We start from the raw sequence: 17468 nt of genomic DNA, 5'->3' as shown, positions 1-17468 counted from the left end.
AAGGTATTGGGTATATAATGCATAAAAACTCGAGCCAAGTCAATTTACTGAAGCATGTATAAAGAATATATTATCATAAGTGGGTGGGTTTAGGTCCCATTTGTTTATTTTTATTTCCATTACTCTAGAAGGTGGATCCAAAAAGATATTGCTGTGATTTACATCAAGAGTTTTCTGCCTATATTTTCCTCTAGGAGTTCTATAGTATATGGTCTTACATTTAGGTCTTTCAATTCATTTTGAGTTATTTTGTATACAGTGTTAGAGAATGTTCTAATTTCATTCTTTTACATGTTTTTTAGCACCATTTCTTGAAGAGGCTGTCTCTTCCGTTGCATAGTCTTGCCTTCTTTGTCGTAGATTAATTCACCATAGATGCTTAAGTTCATTTCTGGGTTTTCTATGTGTTCTAGTGATCTATGTGTCTGTTTTTGTCAGTACCATACTGCTTTGATTATTGTAGCTTTGTGGTATAGTCTGAAGTAAGGAACCCTGATTCCTCCAGTTCTGTTTTTCTTTCTCAAGATTGTTTTGGCTATTTGGTGTCTTTTGTATTTCCATACAAATTTAAAAATTATTTGTTCTAGTTCTGTGAAAAATGCCATTGTTAATTTGATAGGGATTGAAAGTCAAAGAGGAGAGTGAAACAGTTCGCTTAAAGCTCTACATTCAGAAAATGAAGATCATGGTATCTGGTCCCATCACTTCAAGGGAAATAGATGGGAAACAGTGGAAACAGTGTCAGACTTTATTTTTTTGGGCTACAAAATCACTGCAGATGCTGACTGCAGCCATGAAATTAAAAGACGCTTACTCCTTGGAAGGAAAGTTATGACCAACCTAGACAGCATATTCAAAAGCAGAGACAATACTTTGCCAACAAAGGTCCATCTAGTCAAGGCTATGGTTTTTCCTGTGGTCATGTATGGATGTGAGAGTTGGACTGTAAAGAAAGCTGAGTGCCGAAGAATCGATGCTTTTGAACTGTGGTGTTGGAGAAGACTCTTGAGATTCCCTTGGACTGCAAGGAGATTCAACCAGTCCATTCTGAAGGAGATCAGCCCTGGGATTTCTTTGGAAGGAATGATGCTAAAGCTGAAACTCCAGTACTTTGGCCACCTCATGTGAAGAGTTGACTCACTGGAAAAGACTCTGATGCTGGGAGGGGTTGGGGGCAGGAGGAGAAGGGGATGACAGAGGATGAGATGGCTGGCTGGCATCACCTACTTGATGGACGTGAGTCTGAGTGAACTCCAGGAGTTGGTGATGGACAGGGAGGCATGGCGTGCTGCGATTCATGGGGTCGCAAAGAGTCGGACACGACTGAGCCACTGAACTGAACTGAACTGACACTAAATCTGTAGATTGTCTTGGGTAGTATAGACATTTTAATAATGTTGATTTTTTAAATCCAAGAACATGTTTGTGTCATCTTCAAATTCTTCAAAGACACGTTCAGTGACTTAATAGTTTTCAGAGTACAGGTCTTTTGTATCCTTCAGTTCAGTTCAGTTGCTCAGTCGTGTCCGACTCTTTGCGACACCATGAATCGCAGCACGCTAGGCCTCCCTGTCCATCACCAACTCCTGGAGTTTACTCAAACTCACATCCATCGAGTCGGTGATGCCATACAGCCATCTCATCCTCTGTCGTCCCCTTCTCCTCCTGCCCCCAATCCCTCCCAGCATCAGAGTCTTTTCCAATGAGTCAACTCTTTGTATGAGGTGGTCAAAGTACTGGAGTTTCAGCTTTAGCATCATTCCTTCCAAAGAAATCGCAGGACTGATCTTTAGAATGGACTGGTTGGATCTCCTTGTAGCCCAAGGGACTCTCAAGAGTCTTCTCCAACACCACAGTTCAAAAGCATCAATTCTTTGGCGCTCAGCTTTCTTCACAGTCCAACTGTCACATCCATACATGACCACTGGAAAAACCATAGCCTTGACTAGACGGACCTTTGTTGGAAAAGTAATGTCTCTGCTTTTCAATATGCTATCTAGGTTGGTAAGCATCTTTTAATTTCATGGCTGCAGTCACCATCTTCAGTGATTTTGGAGCCCCCCAAAATAAAGTCTGATACTGTTTCCACTGTTTCCCCATCTATTTCCCATGAAGTGATGGGACTTAGGTAGGTTTATTCCTAGGTTTATTCTTTTTGATGTGATGGCAAATGGGATTGTTTCCTTAACTTCTCTAAATGAAATTTCTCTAATCCTAATTAAACATAAAAGGTTTGCAGAGCAAAGGAAATCATAAACAAAGTGAAAAGATAACCTATGGACTGGGAGAAAATATTTGAAAATGATGCTACTGACAAGGGATTAATTTCCAAAATGTACTAACAGTTCATGCAGCTCAATATATAAAAAAATAATGACCTAGTCAAAAATGGGCAGAAGATCTAAGTAGACATTTCTCCAGAGAAGACATACAGATGGCCAAGAAGCACATGAAAAAATGCTCAAGATTGCTAATTATTAAAGAAATGCAAAACTATAGTGAGATATTACCTCATAGCAGTCAGAATGATCATTATTTAAAAAATGACCACAAATAACAAATGTTGGCAAGGATGTGGAGAAAAGGAACCCTTATACAATGTTGGTGGAAATGTAAACTGGTATAGCCATTATGCAGAACAGCATAGTGGTTCCTTCAAAAACTAAAAGTAGAGTTACCATATGATACAACAATCCCACTCCTGGGCACATGTCCCAGGAGTAAAGATAAACACACCCCAATGTTCAATGCAACACTATTACAATAGCCAAAACATGGAAGCAACCTAAAAGTCCATCTACAGATGAATGGATAAAGATGTGATCTACCTATCTGTCTATGTATATGCAATGAAAAAGAATGAAATATTGCCATTTGCATCAACATGGATGGACCTAGAGATTATCATACTAAGTGACATAAGTCAGAGAAAGACAAATACCATATTTTTTTCACTTGTATGTGAAATCTGAAAAAAAAAAAAGATAGAAAGATACAAAGGGACTTATTTATGAAACAGAAATAGACCCACAGACATAGAAAACAAATTTATGGTTACCAAAGGGGAAAGAATCAAGGGGGTGGATAAATTAGGAGTTTAGGACTAATAGATACAAACTACTATAATAAAATAGATAACCAACAGGGACCTGTTGTATAGCACAGCGAACTACACCTAATATTTTGCAATAATCTGTAAGGGAAAAGAATGTGAAAAAGAAAAAGAATATATACATATGTATACTGAATCACTTTACAGTACACCTGAAACTAATGTAACATTGGAAACCAACAGCACTTCAATAAAATTATTTTAATAAATTTTTTTTAAGAGAGAAGGGGGTGGGTTTTCATGCAGGAAAACAACCCAAAAGAAGAAAATTTCACAAATTTCTTCTAGCATTATTTACAGAAGTGAAACTCTGAATCTAGCCAACACTAAGTACTCCAGTCACTAGAGGTATACTTTGTGGTAGAATAGGGATAATTCTATAGAATAGTTTAGGTACAGAGGAGATAGTCAGTGAATATTTGCTGCATGAATGATGTCTAAAATCTCTCCTGGGCTAGTGAACTTCTTCCCTAATTCTATGCTCAAGAGGCAACCCTCTGATATGCCTAAGATGACAAGGTCCCCTTTTCTTAAAAGGAGTATCCTAAATAACTGGCAAAACATTTCATTCTTAAGCAAAACGAATCCCTCACTGGCTTTGGTGCTGTCACAAAAATCTTGTGATTGTGGTTAATGTGAATCAGTCACAAAGCCCCTAGGTGCACTATGAGACCTGAAAAAAATTGGGCCAACACAGGAAAACAGTGGTCCTGGCAACACTGTATCCTCTTGGGGGAGTCCATCTCGGAGGCTAGTTCTATACCCTCTGTGATATTGCTAAATAGTTCCAAATTAACACAAGAGTCTTACCTATAGGTAACACCCTTGTACCAAACCACTTTGACTAGTTCATGGTAGGAATATTCTTCTTCACCAAACTGTTTCTGTGAAAGTGAATCAGAAAAGTTCCACCTGTGAAGGACAAAAATCCAAACTATTAACTCTGGCTGCTTGATAGAATTACCTTTCAGTTCAGTTCAATTTAGTCGCTCAGTCACGTCTGACTCTTTGTGACCCCATGAGTCACAGCACACCAGGCCTCCCTGTCCATCACCAACTCCCGGAGTTCACTCAGACTCACGTCCATCGAGTCGGTGATGGATGCCATCCAGCCGTCTCATCCTCTGTCATCCCCTTACCTTTAGAAGTCAACAAAACAGTGCTGCTGTAAGACTTATTTCTTGCTTATATTAGATTAAAAAAAAAGTAAAAATACAAAAGTACCTTAATGAAATTTAAAACTACAGTTGACCCTTGAATAACATGGGGGTGCGGGCACTGACCCCAGTTGTAGTGAAAGAGCAAATTAGCCAAGATGGCGCGGTCAGGCTCTCTCACCCCATGGCCTCTTGCTCTTGTGCCATTTTGTAAATAATGATTATGTAACAGCTGAGATCATTTATAATGCTGTGCATCAGGAGGTGCTTGCTTGGTCACGGGTTACTCTGTGCCACATGCCTGTGTGAGCTCCACCATGAAAGCCCCGGCTGCTGTTGGACCAGGGTTACGCTGGAGTGGCATTCACGGTCACGTCATACGAGGTTACGTTATGCCTGTGTCATGGCTACTACGGTTATGTTATGGCTGCTACTCCGGCTGCCGCAACAGCCAGGAGAGGCGCTAGGTCACGCGAGCCAGGAGAGAATAACATGTCTGCAGTTCATTCCTACAGCTCCTCAAGTCTTCTTCCAGTCTCTTAGCTCACGCCTTGCCTACCCTGGGTTCAGCAAACAGTGGGAAGAACAAGACAACTGGTGCTGTGAACGGGATCAGCGATACACCAGTGCAGTAGGAAACCAAGTACTATTATCTCTGTTTCAAAGACAAAGGAGCTGATAAATGACCTACCCATGGGTAGGAAGCTGAAACACTTTGGCTAAAATCAGGACTCAAACCCTAGTTCTGCTGATTCTACAAACTGTGATCTCTAGTTAAACACAAACTCTCCCCCATATTTAGTAATTTAAAGATGGAAAAAAAAATGCAGGTACTATATTTATTGAAAAAATCTGCATATAAGCGGACTCACATAGTTCAAATCTGTGTTGTCCAAGAGTCAACTGTAATCTTATTTTTCCACATATTTTCTTAGTATTTTTAATAATCTCACTATTGAATCTCAGCATAAATATATGTTAAGTTTTACTAACCTTAAAAATTTAGAATTCAAACAATAAATATTTACTGAAATACTTATGGTGGGCCAGATACTGTGCTACACACACTGTGGATATTACACTCAAGAAAGCAGACATGGTCCCTGCCCTCAGTGGAGAATTTTATCTAGCTCAGATATTAAACAGTAGATACTGAACATCAAGAACTGCTGGATGCTGTGGGTTGTATGGGCTTCCCTGATGGCTCAGCAGTAAAGAATATACCTATAATGCAAGAGACCCGGGAGATGTGGGTTTGATCCCTGGGTTGGGAAGATCCCCTGAAGGAGGAAATGGCAACCACTGCAGTATTCTTGCCTGGGAAATCCCACGGACAAAGGAGCCTGGTGGGCTATACACCAAATGGTTGCAAGAGTCAGACACAACTGAGCACATACACACTTTGGGCTTCTCTGGTGGCTCCGTGGTAAAGAATCTGCCTGCTATACAGGAGATGCGGGTTCAATCCCCAGGTCAGGAAGATCCCCTGGAGAAGGAAATGGAAACCCACTCCAGTATTCCTGTCTGGGAAATCCCATGGACAGAGGAGCCTGGTGGGCTACAGTCCGTGGGGTCACAAGAGTCAGACACGACCTAGTGACTAAACCACCACCATGTACTGTATACAGTCTAGTCCTATCTAAGAAATAAGGCTTATGCTAAGACCTGGAAATGAGCATAAGTTAGTGAGCTTAGAGAGAGAAAGGGAGTGTTCCAGGCACAGGAAAGAGCAGGTGGTAAAAGAAAGTGGTAAAAGAAAGCTTGGGGAAGCACTTGAGGGATGGTGAGAAATTCAGTTTAGGGATTTCCCTGGTGGTTCAGTGGCTAGGACATCATGCTGCCAATTCAGGGACCTGGATTCAATCCCTGGTAAGGGAACTAGATCCCACATGCTGCCAACTAAAAAGATTCAGTAAGCCACAACTAAGACCCAGCACAGCCAAACATATACACACATTAAAGTCCAGTTTAGTATAGAGAGAACAAGGGCAAGAGTGGTGAGGATTACAGATCCAGGAATGGACCAGATAATGGAAGGCCTGTTAAGTCTTGTTTAAGGATAATCAAGTTATTGAGAAATTATTCATTTAGAAGCATTAATCTCTTCTCATGTATACTAACGATACTGGAATTCCCAATTCTAACTAGATAATCATGACAAGCCTAAAAATAAGTCCTGGACTTTGTTTTTCAGTAACAAATAAGTACTCAGAAAAGGACCTGAGATCATATCCCAATTCTATAAGCACCAGCTGTGAGACTTTGGTTGGGTTAACATTTCCATGTCTCAAGTTTCTCTACAGTGTGGGGGGTGATAATAGTACTTACCTTAAGGGTTGACTATGAGGATGAAATAGCTAAAGTATAACTGCACATCACACAAAGTAGTGGTTTGTGCTAGCTATTATCATTATTACCATACTACTTATACAGAGTTCATGTTAAAAATCTGTAACCATTAGGTTATTCATCTCTTAGTGATGGTAAAAGGTTTGTTCCTAGCCATCCAGAAGTCTCTCCATGTTTATCCCTTTTGAAATGGACATATTCATGTATGCTGCACACGTGCTAAGCCACTTCAGTGTGTCTGACTCTGTGTAACCCTATGGGCCATAGCCTGCCAGGCTCCTCTGTCCATGGGATTCTCCAGGCAAGAATACTGGAGTAGGCTGCCACCTTCTCCTCCAGGGGATCTCCCCGACCCAGGTATTGAACTCGCATCTCTTATGTCACCTTCACTGGTAGGCAGGGTTTTTACCACTAGTGCCGCCCGGGAAACCCAGACATATTTACACTGAATTAACCAAAGACAAGGGTATTCTCTGAGGCTATATATGAACAAGGAACCCATGATCACAAACTTGTCAGGTCCATGCTCTAGCAACAGAAGTAACAGGGTCCACTGAGCAGCAGCTGACATGTCTTAGAGCTGGTTCCCACAGAACTGTGTGCCATCACTTACTGCACTTTATCAAAATTTTTGGTGACAAGGATCCTTACTAGACTCTAAGCTCCTAGAGAGCACAGACTCTTAGTCATCTCTACAGTCTCCGTGCTTAACAAAGTACCTAGTGTAGTATATAAAGGAAGAAACATAAGTAACACATTAGCTAGGGACATTATTTCCTATCTGTTATAAGCAAAGTTTAAGATCAACTGAATTTTCTTTATGCATGGTATCAGATGATTCAGATAGATAAACGATCCTTAGGTGAGGTCTGGTTTTGACAAAAGTATTAGGACAAATAAGTCATTCTTCCATTACCTGTGCAAGTGTGGGGCAGGACAGCTCAGTAACAGGGCCCTAGGAAGAACAGAAACTTCTTTTCCTCGTTCCTCAGAAACATCAGAAGTTAACATTCTCTTCTGGGTGATATCTGCATCAATTCCAGACATACTGCTGATTTTATTATGAAAACGAAGTGCTAAAGACAAAGGGTATTTCCATTTCTCCGGACAGGAGGCCACAGACCAGCACTGCTTTACCCATGTGTATACACATGCGTCCTTCATACGAGGTGAAGACAGCACTTCCCTCCGTTTGGCTCCATTCACACAACTCTTCTCTGAATGTTCTTTGGATTTCATGATCTGATGATAAAGTTCATTTTCTTTATTCTTCAGTCTCTGTCCTGATAAACTTCCATGTGTACAGATTTTTCCAGTTTTTTCAACTTGTTTGTCCTTTTTGCCTTTATTATTTTTTTCAGACACTTCTATAGATGAGTCTGGCTGCTGGCTTACTTTACACAAAAAATGTACTGTAAATTCATGCTGAGATTTGGGCAGGCAAAGGTATGCGTGACCATCTAAAGATGATATCCTCACAGTGCCACTCTGCATACACGTCATGCCATCATCAGTGTCAAGACCAGGCCATCTTACTTCTGAGACATCAATCAAGATATGCTGAGACGAGGGGAAAAAAAGGAATGGTATTTTTTGTTAACAGTACACGTTTTCCATCATTTGATACTTAACATATTATGGAAGAAAGCTCTTAAAAGTTTTGTCCTTTACCATTTAGAAAGAATGAAAAATGTCAGTCTATATATGGTTTATATATGTCTATATATGTCAGTCTATCTATCCATATATAGATATTATTATCTCTCTCAGAAAAGTAGAGACAAAACACACACACACACTGACAAACAGGACAGAAAAGAAAAAGAAAAATCATCTTGATTATTTTTAATGACAAACATATTCTGATTTAAAGTGTACAATGCATCAGAGATAAATAGATTTGCAGCCCTTCCCAAAAAGTCTACTCTGAAAAAAGAATATAAATGAGAGAAGACCAGCACAACTGTATGAAAAAGCAACCATACCATAAATGGTATGGAACTAGCACAAAAATCATCAACAGAACAATTTAGAGAATAAAGAAACAGACTCAACCATATCATAAAATGTTATATATGGTAACATAAGGTTTTCAGAACAAGGGGGTAAAGGGAGAATTAAGTATTTAACAAATGGTACTGAAATTATTCAATAGCATTGGAAAATGCTATCTCAAACAATTATCACATGGACTAAATAGGATAACATGTATTAAGGTACTTGTCCTACAGAGGTACATCACACACTAAAGTAAATTCCAGGTGCCTTAAAAGGTAACATAAAAAAAAAAAATCAAATTGCTCAAAGGTAAACTGCTCTGAACCAACAGCAAACAGATTTGCAATAGGTAACAGAGCCTGCTGCATCTTTTCATATAAGATAAAAACAGTGAGTGTCATATAACAGACTTTTAATCAGTTAAGCTTGCCAAATCACACATTTCATCTTCCATTTATATAAAACCTTAAAACTTACAAAAGCCTTGTAAATTTACAATGCTGTCTGTGTGTACAGATGTTAGTGTGCTAAAATTAAGGGTAGTAATCACGTCATTTGCAGCAACATGGATGCAACTAGAGACTGTCATACTAAGTGAAGTAAGCCAGACACAGAAAGACAAATACCATATGATAGCACTTACATGTGGAATCTAAACTGTGGCACAAATGAACCTATTTACAAAACAGAAACAGACTCACAGACCCAGAGATCAGATTTGGTGAGGGAGTTGGGGAGAGATGGACTGACTGGGAATTTGAGGTTGGTGGATGCAAATTATTACATTAGAATGGATAAACAATGGATACAGCATAGCACGGGGAACCATAGCCAATCTGCTGAGATAAGCCATAATGGAATAGAATATTTTAAAAGTGTATATATGTGTAAAACTGAGTTATTTTGCTGTACAGCGGAGACAGCAGAGACTAACACAATATTGTAAATCAACTATACTTCAATTAAATATAAAAAAAGCAAGGCCAGTATTCATTGATGGCAAAGCTGCTTTATAAGGATGATCAATTAAGACGACTATTTTTTCTAGAATTAGACTATCTAATGCAGCATCAGCAGCAAGCTATGTAGTTTCAGTGAATTATTACTCAAAAGATATAGTGGAAAAATGGCCCTGTAAACAAAGTTACTGGCTTACAATTTTTGACTCCTTTGCCATAAGACAATGTAATAGAAAATTACTCAGCAGGCAAGCAAGCATCATGTCTACAGCAGAAAGTGGTTAAGAGCCACAGTCTTCAGAGTCAGACAGACTGGGTTCAGATCCTGACTTTGCCATTTAGAAAAATTTCATGGACAAATTAGGTAAACAGTCTGATATTTAGTTCTCTCATCTGTAAAAAGGGGCTGGTAGTAGTCAATATACCTGTTCTGACTGTTTGAACATCCATTTTGATTAGCAGATACCCATGCCATACTGAAGCTATTAAAATTTTTCTATATCATTCCCAGAACTTGGCACATAGTAACCCCTCAAGAAATGATGGTTACTATTACTCCTAAAAGTTGAAAATAGAATAAAAGAATAAAACACATATACCCATTAAGTAATTACACATCTCTCCTACACATTAACTACACATAAGCTACTGAAAATGACCACATAATTTAATTTTGATACCTTTGAGAATCAGAAAATCACCAATCTATAAAGTTCTGAGTATAATCCTCTGATACAAAAAAGAGAAAAGGGAAAAAAGGCACAGAGGTACACTATGTAACTTCTGTGTCTCAAGGAACAAAATATCAGTTGAAAATATCAGTCTGTTGAAATGTACAGGCCTATGCATTGGATAGCAACATGTCCATGCTCAGTGACATGAAGAAAAAAACCTAAATATTAAACTACCTGTTTGTAATCACTTGTCCTCAAATATTTGTTTAAAAAATATTACCGTTTTCATTTCAGAAGGTATGATGCTTTCAGATAAAAAAGGACAGGTAGCAAAAGAATTACGAAAATCGAGGGCTCGTTGTAACTGCTCCTACAAAACAAAAACACAAAGTAATTTTTAAAAATGACTTGAAAATCAATTTAGAATGACAGTAATCCAGAATACGAGCCACTTTCTATATTCTGGACACCTCAACAATATTTTAGTATGAAAAAGAGTAGTTTTTGTGTCATCTTTACTTACTCGGTAAGCGCTAATCACAAAGTGTGTCCTTTGGCGAATTCTTTCTGGCTGTTGTAAAGGATGTGCTGAAACAGGAGGTGCCTTTTCAAATAAAAATTCAGAGCCACAGGGAGAAAGCTGCAGTCTGGAGCCATCAACATATTGCACTTGCACTGAATCATCTTCATAAAGTACCATTTGCACTTCAGCTGCCATTACTGAGACTGTGGATAAAATGTCCTTCCAAGGCAAAGGCTGAAGGAAACAGCAAATACAGTAGCACCAATACTCTTCGCGTACAAAAGTTCTATCAAAATAAATGGATGAACATAAGCACAACACACTGCCACTGAGCTTACTTTTTTGGATGAAAAGTGATGATCTTACCCTGACCTGACCTGACTGCCTTGATTAATCCTGAGGGCTTTACCTCAGTAGTGTGGGAAGATAATTGAGAGGGAGAAGACAGCCCACCAAGTTATAACTGCCCTTATCATTTTAGTAGCTTTACTTCTGAAGTTTAACTTCTGAAAATTGGATGCTCAAGATCTCACTTCAAATAACAAGCAAATTCCATCTTTGCAAAAAGAATACAGTAAATCAGAGACTTCCCTGGTGCTCCAGTGGCTAAGACTTCATACTCTCAATGCAGGGGTCCCAGGTTTGATCCCTGGTCAGGAAACTAGATCCCACATGCTGCAATCAAGACCTGGGGCAGTCAAATAAATAAATAAACATTTTTTAAAAAGAAGAAGAAAAATGTAGCAAATCATTTGTAGTACATGTAAAAGGCAGGCCAAAAGTTAACTATTTGGCCCACTTGAAAATAACACCTGGATTCCTACCACTAACTAGGGCTTCCCTGGTGACTCAGAGGTTAAAGCGTCTGCCTCTAATGCGGAGAGAGCTGGGTTCAATCCCTGGGTTGGGAAGATCCCCTAGAGAAGGAAATGGCAACCCACTCCAGTATTCTTGCCTGGAGAATCCCATGGACAGAGAAGCCTGGTGGCTACAGTCCACCGGGTCGCAGAGTCGGACACAACTGAGCGACTTAACTAACTTTAGCCTGGCATTATGGAAGTAGCTCCATGTCACAACTCAGAAAGCTAACTAATCACCTAGTGAATTAGATTCATCTTATTCACTGAATTCAATTTCCTCTTCTTTACCTCTAAACTGTCTCTGTATTTCCACCTATGCTTTCCACATAGGTATGATGGAAGGGGAATGAAAGGGTTGGGTTCCATTCACACTCTATCAGTTCCTAGCTATAAATCTCAGGTTGGTTGTTTCCTTATTTGTAAAATGGGGGTAGTAACAGGATTGCTGTGAGGATTAAATGAGACAACATATGTAACAGTGCCACTAGTGTGAATGCTGCTTTGCAGGAGCTCAATAAATTTTATAATTCTTTCTACAACTAACTGCATCCCCTACTAGGACATTATCTCCTTCTGTTAACCAGGTGATCAAGTTTCACCTGACCGGAAAAAAAAAAAAAAAAAAGTAACTTTCCATAGATACCACTTTCCCCAGCTTACCTCTGTTTCCTACCAATAAACTTCTCAGGTGTAGTATTCACTCAGTGTCAACTTTGTCTTTTTTTTTTTTTTTTTTTTTTGGCCGAGCTTCGAGGCATGCAAGATCTCAGTTCACTGACGAGAGATCCAACCTAAGCCCCCTGCATTGGGAACACGAGTCTTAATCACTGGACTGCCAGGCAAGTCCCAGCGTCCACTTTCTCTCCCAACAATCTTCAGTGCATTGCAATCCAGCTTTCTCTGTCACCTCACTACCGAAATTGTTTCACAATGGTCACCAGTATCTTCCTACACACAGTGACTTCAGTCTTCATTCTACTTAACTAGCCAATATGTGACAGTGTTTTCTGCCTGTCTTTGCACCAAACTCTCTTCTTCTGCCTTTTATGTAAAAGGGGTGGGGGTGCCATGGTTCGCCCCCATCCCCGCCTCTATATCTGTTCTTCTTAATAGTTTAACCATTGCTCTTCTTCACCATTCTCTTAAATCAAGGGATTCATCAACACCTGACCTTAGTTAGTCCCCATTTTCTCTCTTCTTACTAGATACACTTATGTTGTTTTTATGCCCACCCTTAAAAGGTTTTTATGCCTTTTAAAAAAATCTTACCCATTTCACTGTATGTAATTAGCTACATATGATATAGCCTACAATCTTTGGCAGAGTATGTCAATATATAAATATTAAACCACATGATCTCTCCTGAGGAAGTTCACACAACTTTAATCATTCTCTTTCTCTAGAGAACTTCCAAATCTATCTGACCTCTCTTCAGAGCATCCAGCTGCCTCCAGGAGCTCTCTGCATGTCCTGGTTCCACAGATAAATCAAACTCAACATCACTTCCACTCAAGGAAGACTTCTGTTAATACCCTCGAATTCACTTTCATTCTTAAGGCCAATCTACAAACAGTAGCTAGAAGGACCTTGTAACATAAAAATGAGATTTAACCCTTCTGACTTAAACCCAACATTTGCACTTAGAATAAAATCCAGATTCTTAACCACAGCCTATAAAAGCCATACAATCTGCACCTATCTACTTCTTCAATGTCTTCTCCTAACTCTCTCCTTCTTCAGGACACTTTAGCTACACTGGCTTTTTAAATGTTTTTTTTTTTAGGAAGTTGTAACGCATCTCAGAACCTTTGCACTGTTCTTTTTGCCTACCATGCACTTTCCCCAACTCATCACATCTTTGGCACCATTAATATCTCAGCACAAATATCTAACTTCCTCAAAGGCCTAACCTGACCAGTTAAAAGTTGTTCCCAACCATGACATTTTATCCATTTCATCATTTTTCTTCATAACATCTATTACTATAAAAATGGGTTCTATTTATGTACTTGCTTTTTGTCTTTTTTCATGGGACCTCCCTGGTGGCTCAGATGATAAAGAATGATAAAGGAGAACCGGGTTCGATCCCAGGGTCATGGACAAAAACTCAAGGAGAGCAGGGACTTCATCTTTCTTACTCACCGTATCCCTGGCATCTAAAACAATATTTGGCCAATAATAATAAGGGCGCAATAACTATTTAATCATAAATATATAAGTAATATATAAGAATATAAACGTAAATTTTAAAATTCTTGCTTCTCCTGAATTTGCAATTTGAGTCAATGGCATCTCAATTTGACTTCTTAGTGTTTCCCTTCACACCCTTGTGACAAGTCCTGTTGATTTTGTATGTCTCTCCCATAAATCTGGCTCTTACTTTTCTATTTCTGGTCAACTTTTCCCTCCACTCCTGTAAACTGTCTGGGACCTTTTCCCAGTTTTCCGCCTCTCCAATCCATTTCCAGTATTCCCCTCGTTGGTAATCTTCCACAACCCAGACCATACCAACCACTTTACATCACTTGTTTACATACTTGTTAACTGGCAATAAATACTCATAGCATTAAATATATTTATATTGCGGCTATATGTATCCTATATACATACGAGGTCCACTTGCTATTTCAGAAAAAACAGGTGCAGATACACAGCCGAAAAATATACTTTTCTCATACCAGCTGGAAAAAAGCCTCTATCTTAAGCCAAGAATTTTTTCCAACAGCTTATTCTGGTATAATTGTTACTTAGATTATTTAAATAATCAAGCAGACACAAGAAACAGTGAGAATATCCCAACAGCTTATTCTGGTATAATTGTTACTTAGATTATTTAAATAATCAAGCAGACACAAGAAACAGTGAGAATATCCCAACAGCTTATTCTGGTATAATTGTTACTTAGATTATTTAAATAATCAAGCAGACACAAGAAACAGTGAGAATATTCCAACAGCTTATTCTGGTATAATTACTTAGATTATTTGAATAATCAAGCAGACACAAGAAACAGTGAGAATATCTTAAGTTCTTGCCATCACTAATGATAATAATAATCTGGCTCCAACCTACATTTCCAGCGTCTTGTCTACTTTGATCAAAAATTTTGTTCTCGACATTAACGGGAACTTCATCAAACGCCTATCTACAGAAAAAGCCTCATACAATCAACGTCTTCGACTCACACAGCAAGCAGTTCTGAGCTTTAAAGTCGTGGAAACGAGACCAGTCAATGGCCCTTGTGCTTTAGTTTGCCAAATACTCGGAGTAGCAGCTTGCGCTCCTGCCTACGACGCTTCTCGTGGAGTATTTCTTGAATTTGACAAGTTACCAGCAAGTGATGTTTCTCGATGAAAGAAAAGTCATAACCGAGAGGAGTTAAGGCTACAGGGAGGAGGTCTGGCGGTCTCTCGTCAAGTCCGAGTAGCCAGGGACAGCGGCAGCTGCGACCGCAAAGACAAACCAGAGGCAAACGGTCGAAATTCAAACCTTCCCGCACCCTAGGAAACTCGCCAGTTTTACAAAGGAAGACCGGAAGTCCAGACCTAACTGAGCCCTCCTCTCGCAAAGCAGGGCGGGACCGGAAGTAGGGGAGGCAGGGGCTCTCAGTACGGAAGTTAGTCGTCTACTCTCCAGTTTTTACTTCCGGCACCTCCCCAAGGAATTGGCCAGACCTGGTTGTGATAAAGCTGGTGAGGACGGGCATTTTTGATGCTCTAGCCGAGATAGCTACAGATTTGGAATTTAGTGGAGTGATACTGTTTAAATGATCTAAACAATTATACGTCAATAAAGCGGTTAAAAAAAAAAAACTTGACCGTAGAGACGTCTGCTTTCCTAGTTTGATGTCAGAAAATGTCGCTCAACTGTTTCTTTGCACCTTTAAAATTTTTGTTACAACAGCAAATGGACGCGTCTGCTATATTTTATTGCCACTGAAACAAACATTTGTGGAGAGTCTACTATGTACTAGGCGTGCGCCGTGGATAAAGCAGGGAATGAGATCCAGGGTCGAGGATGGGGGCTGGAGATCAACTGGAAAGAAACAACTAGACAATAATTTAATCACAAGTTTGGTAAGTGTTCCTAAAATAAAATACAGAGGTCTGTGAGAGTTTTATGTGTGCGAGTCATTCAGTCATGTCCCACTTTGTGACCCCGTGGACTGTAGGGCTCCAGGCTCCTGTCAGTGAAATTCTCCAGGCAAGAATACTGGAGTGGGTTGCCATTGCCTTCACCAGAGGATCTTCCCCACCCAGGGATCGAGCCAGAGTCTCTGCATTGCCGGTGGATTCTTTACCGTCTGAGGCACCAGGGAAGCCCTGCTGCTGCTGCTGCTAAGTCACTTCAGCCGTGTCCGACTCTGTGTGACTCCATAGACGGCAGCCCACCAGGCTCCGCCGTCCCTGGGATTCTCCAGGCAAGAACACTGGAGTGAGTTGCCATTTCCTTCTCCCTGGTGAAAGTTTATAGTGGGCAACCTAAACCGCGGTTCCCTGGTGGTTCAGCTGGTAAAGAATCTGCCTGCAATTCGAGAATCTTCCTGGGTTGGGAAGATCCCCTGGAGAAGGGAATGGCTACCCACTCAGGTATTCTGGTCTGGAGAATTCCAGGGGGAATGTATATAGTCTGTGAGGTCCCAGGGTTGGAAACCACTGAGCAACTTTCACTTTAATCCAGGCTGAGGAAATATTTCCACTGAAATCCAAAGAGTAGAAATGAAGTTCGACTCTGCGACCCCTGGACTGTAGCCCACTAAGCTCCTCCGTCCATGGGATTCTCCAGGCAAGAATACTGGAGTGGGTTGCCATTTCCTTCTCCAGGGGATCTTCTCGACCCAGGGATCGAACCCAGGTCTCCCACATTGCAGGCAGATGCTTTAACCTCTGCACCACCAGGGAAGCAGCTAAATACAGTAGAGGGGGAAAGTGTTTCAAGGTGAGATTATGGCATATGTTAAGGCCCTGACGCCCAAAGGAAAAATCTGGCCTCTCTCTTAAAAGTATTGAAAGAAAGCCAGTTTGTTCTAAGTATGCTTAAAGAGGAAAGAAAGGCTCTTCTTGGGGAAGAGAAGCTTGAAACTGGATTATAGAAATAGGCAGTACGGGTTTATGAATTATGGACTTTATCTTAAAAGCAGTGGTAAACTACTACAAGGGCTTTAAACAACGGTGGCAGCACTAAGGGACTGAGAGAAATATAACTCCTTAAATTCATCTCCATTTTAAAAAGTCTGATATGCAAATTGACTTCAGTCTTTTGTCAGGTGAAATAACCTCAGATAACCATGATCTATAACCTGTTTTATTACACACTGCTAACTTAGGCCCTATCAAACCCCCATCTTTTCCCCTTCCACTGTGTAAGAACCTCCTATATATAAATTTTGTCTACTACAGAGGGGTTTTGTGGTGCTTTTTGCATTGGATTTTTTTTTTGCCAATCCAATACTTTAGAAAAATTCCTGCAAGTGCTGAATGGAGAGTGAATTGAAGCATATGAGAACAATGTGTGGCTCTTTCAAAAGGCTTTTGAAAGAGCAACAGCAGAGACGAGAGCAGTTCAGACTCAAGACTAGACAGTGACAATGGAGAACACAGTTCCAGTATTTAGGAGATCAACTCTTAAATCTTGGAGATGACTGAACAGTGAGAGTTAAAACAATTCCAGGGGTTTCTGGATGGGGAAAGTGGATAGGTGTCAGTGCCCTCAATGAGAGGTGGGTGTTTAGAATAAGTTCAGGGTACAGTATGACATAAATTTTGTGAGACCGCCCAGTGGAAACAATAAAGGTCTAGAATCAGGATATTAGAAATAAATATGGAGGTCAGCAGTG

The 17468-nt window shown here is 40.0% G+C and overlaps 1 protein-coding gene and 1 long non-coding RNA gene across 14 annotated transcripts in view; one reads left to right on the top strand and one right to left on the bottom strand.

Moving 5' to 3' along the window:
• The window catches only part of C16H5orf34 (chromosome 16 C5orf34 homolog), a 31865-nt gene extending 16711 nt beyond the window's left edge, over positions 1-15154 (bottom strand). Inside the window, exons 1-6 of one of the 13 annotated variants that reach the window (XM_060400448.1) lie at positions 14705-15154; positions 12293-12432; positions 10773-11460; positions 10530-10619; positions 7535-8178; positions 3923-4024 (exon numbers count right to left, since the gene is read on the bottom strand). In XM_060400448.1, coding sequence (XP_060256431.1) covers positions 3923-4024; positions 7535-8178; positions 10530-10619; positions 10773-10967 — 1031 coding nt within the window. In that variant the 5' untranslated portion in view covers positions 10968-11460; positions 12293-12432; positions 14705-15154. The remainder of the gene's footprint in view (positions 1-3922; positions 4025-7534; positions 8179-10529; positions 10620-10772; positions 11461-12292; positions 12433-14704) is intronic. The other 12 variants (XM_027980084.3, XM_027980083.3, XM_060400445.1 and 9 more) reach the window with 12 other exon arrangements.
• Positions 15155-15273: 119 nt separating this feature from the next.
• On the top strand, positions 15274-17030 carry LOC132657958 (uncharacterized). The gene is made up of 2 exons (XR_009596782.1): positions 15274-15708; positions 15804-17030. It is a non-coding gene; the product is annotated as an uncharacterized LOC132657958 (long non-coding RNA).
• The last annotated feature ends 438 nt before the right edge of the window (positions 17031-17468 follow it).

The sequence above is a fragment of the Ovis aries genome, chromosome 16, assembly GCF_016772045.2.
Source record: "Ovis aries strain OAR_USU_Benz2616 breed Rambouillet chromosome 16, ARS-UI_Ramb_v3.0, whole genome shotgun sequence".
NCBI classification, from domain to species: Eukaryota; Metazoa; Chordata; class Mammalia; order Artiodactyla; family Bovidae; genus Ovis; species Ovis aries.
Note: the sequence above shows the minus strand (reverse complement) of the source record. Positions and strands in the feature narration are given on the sequence as shown.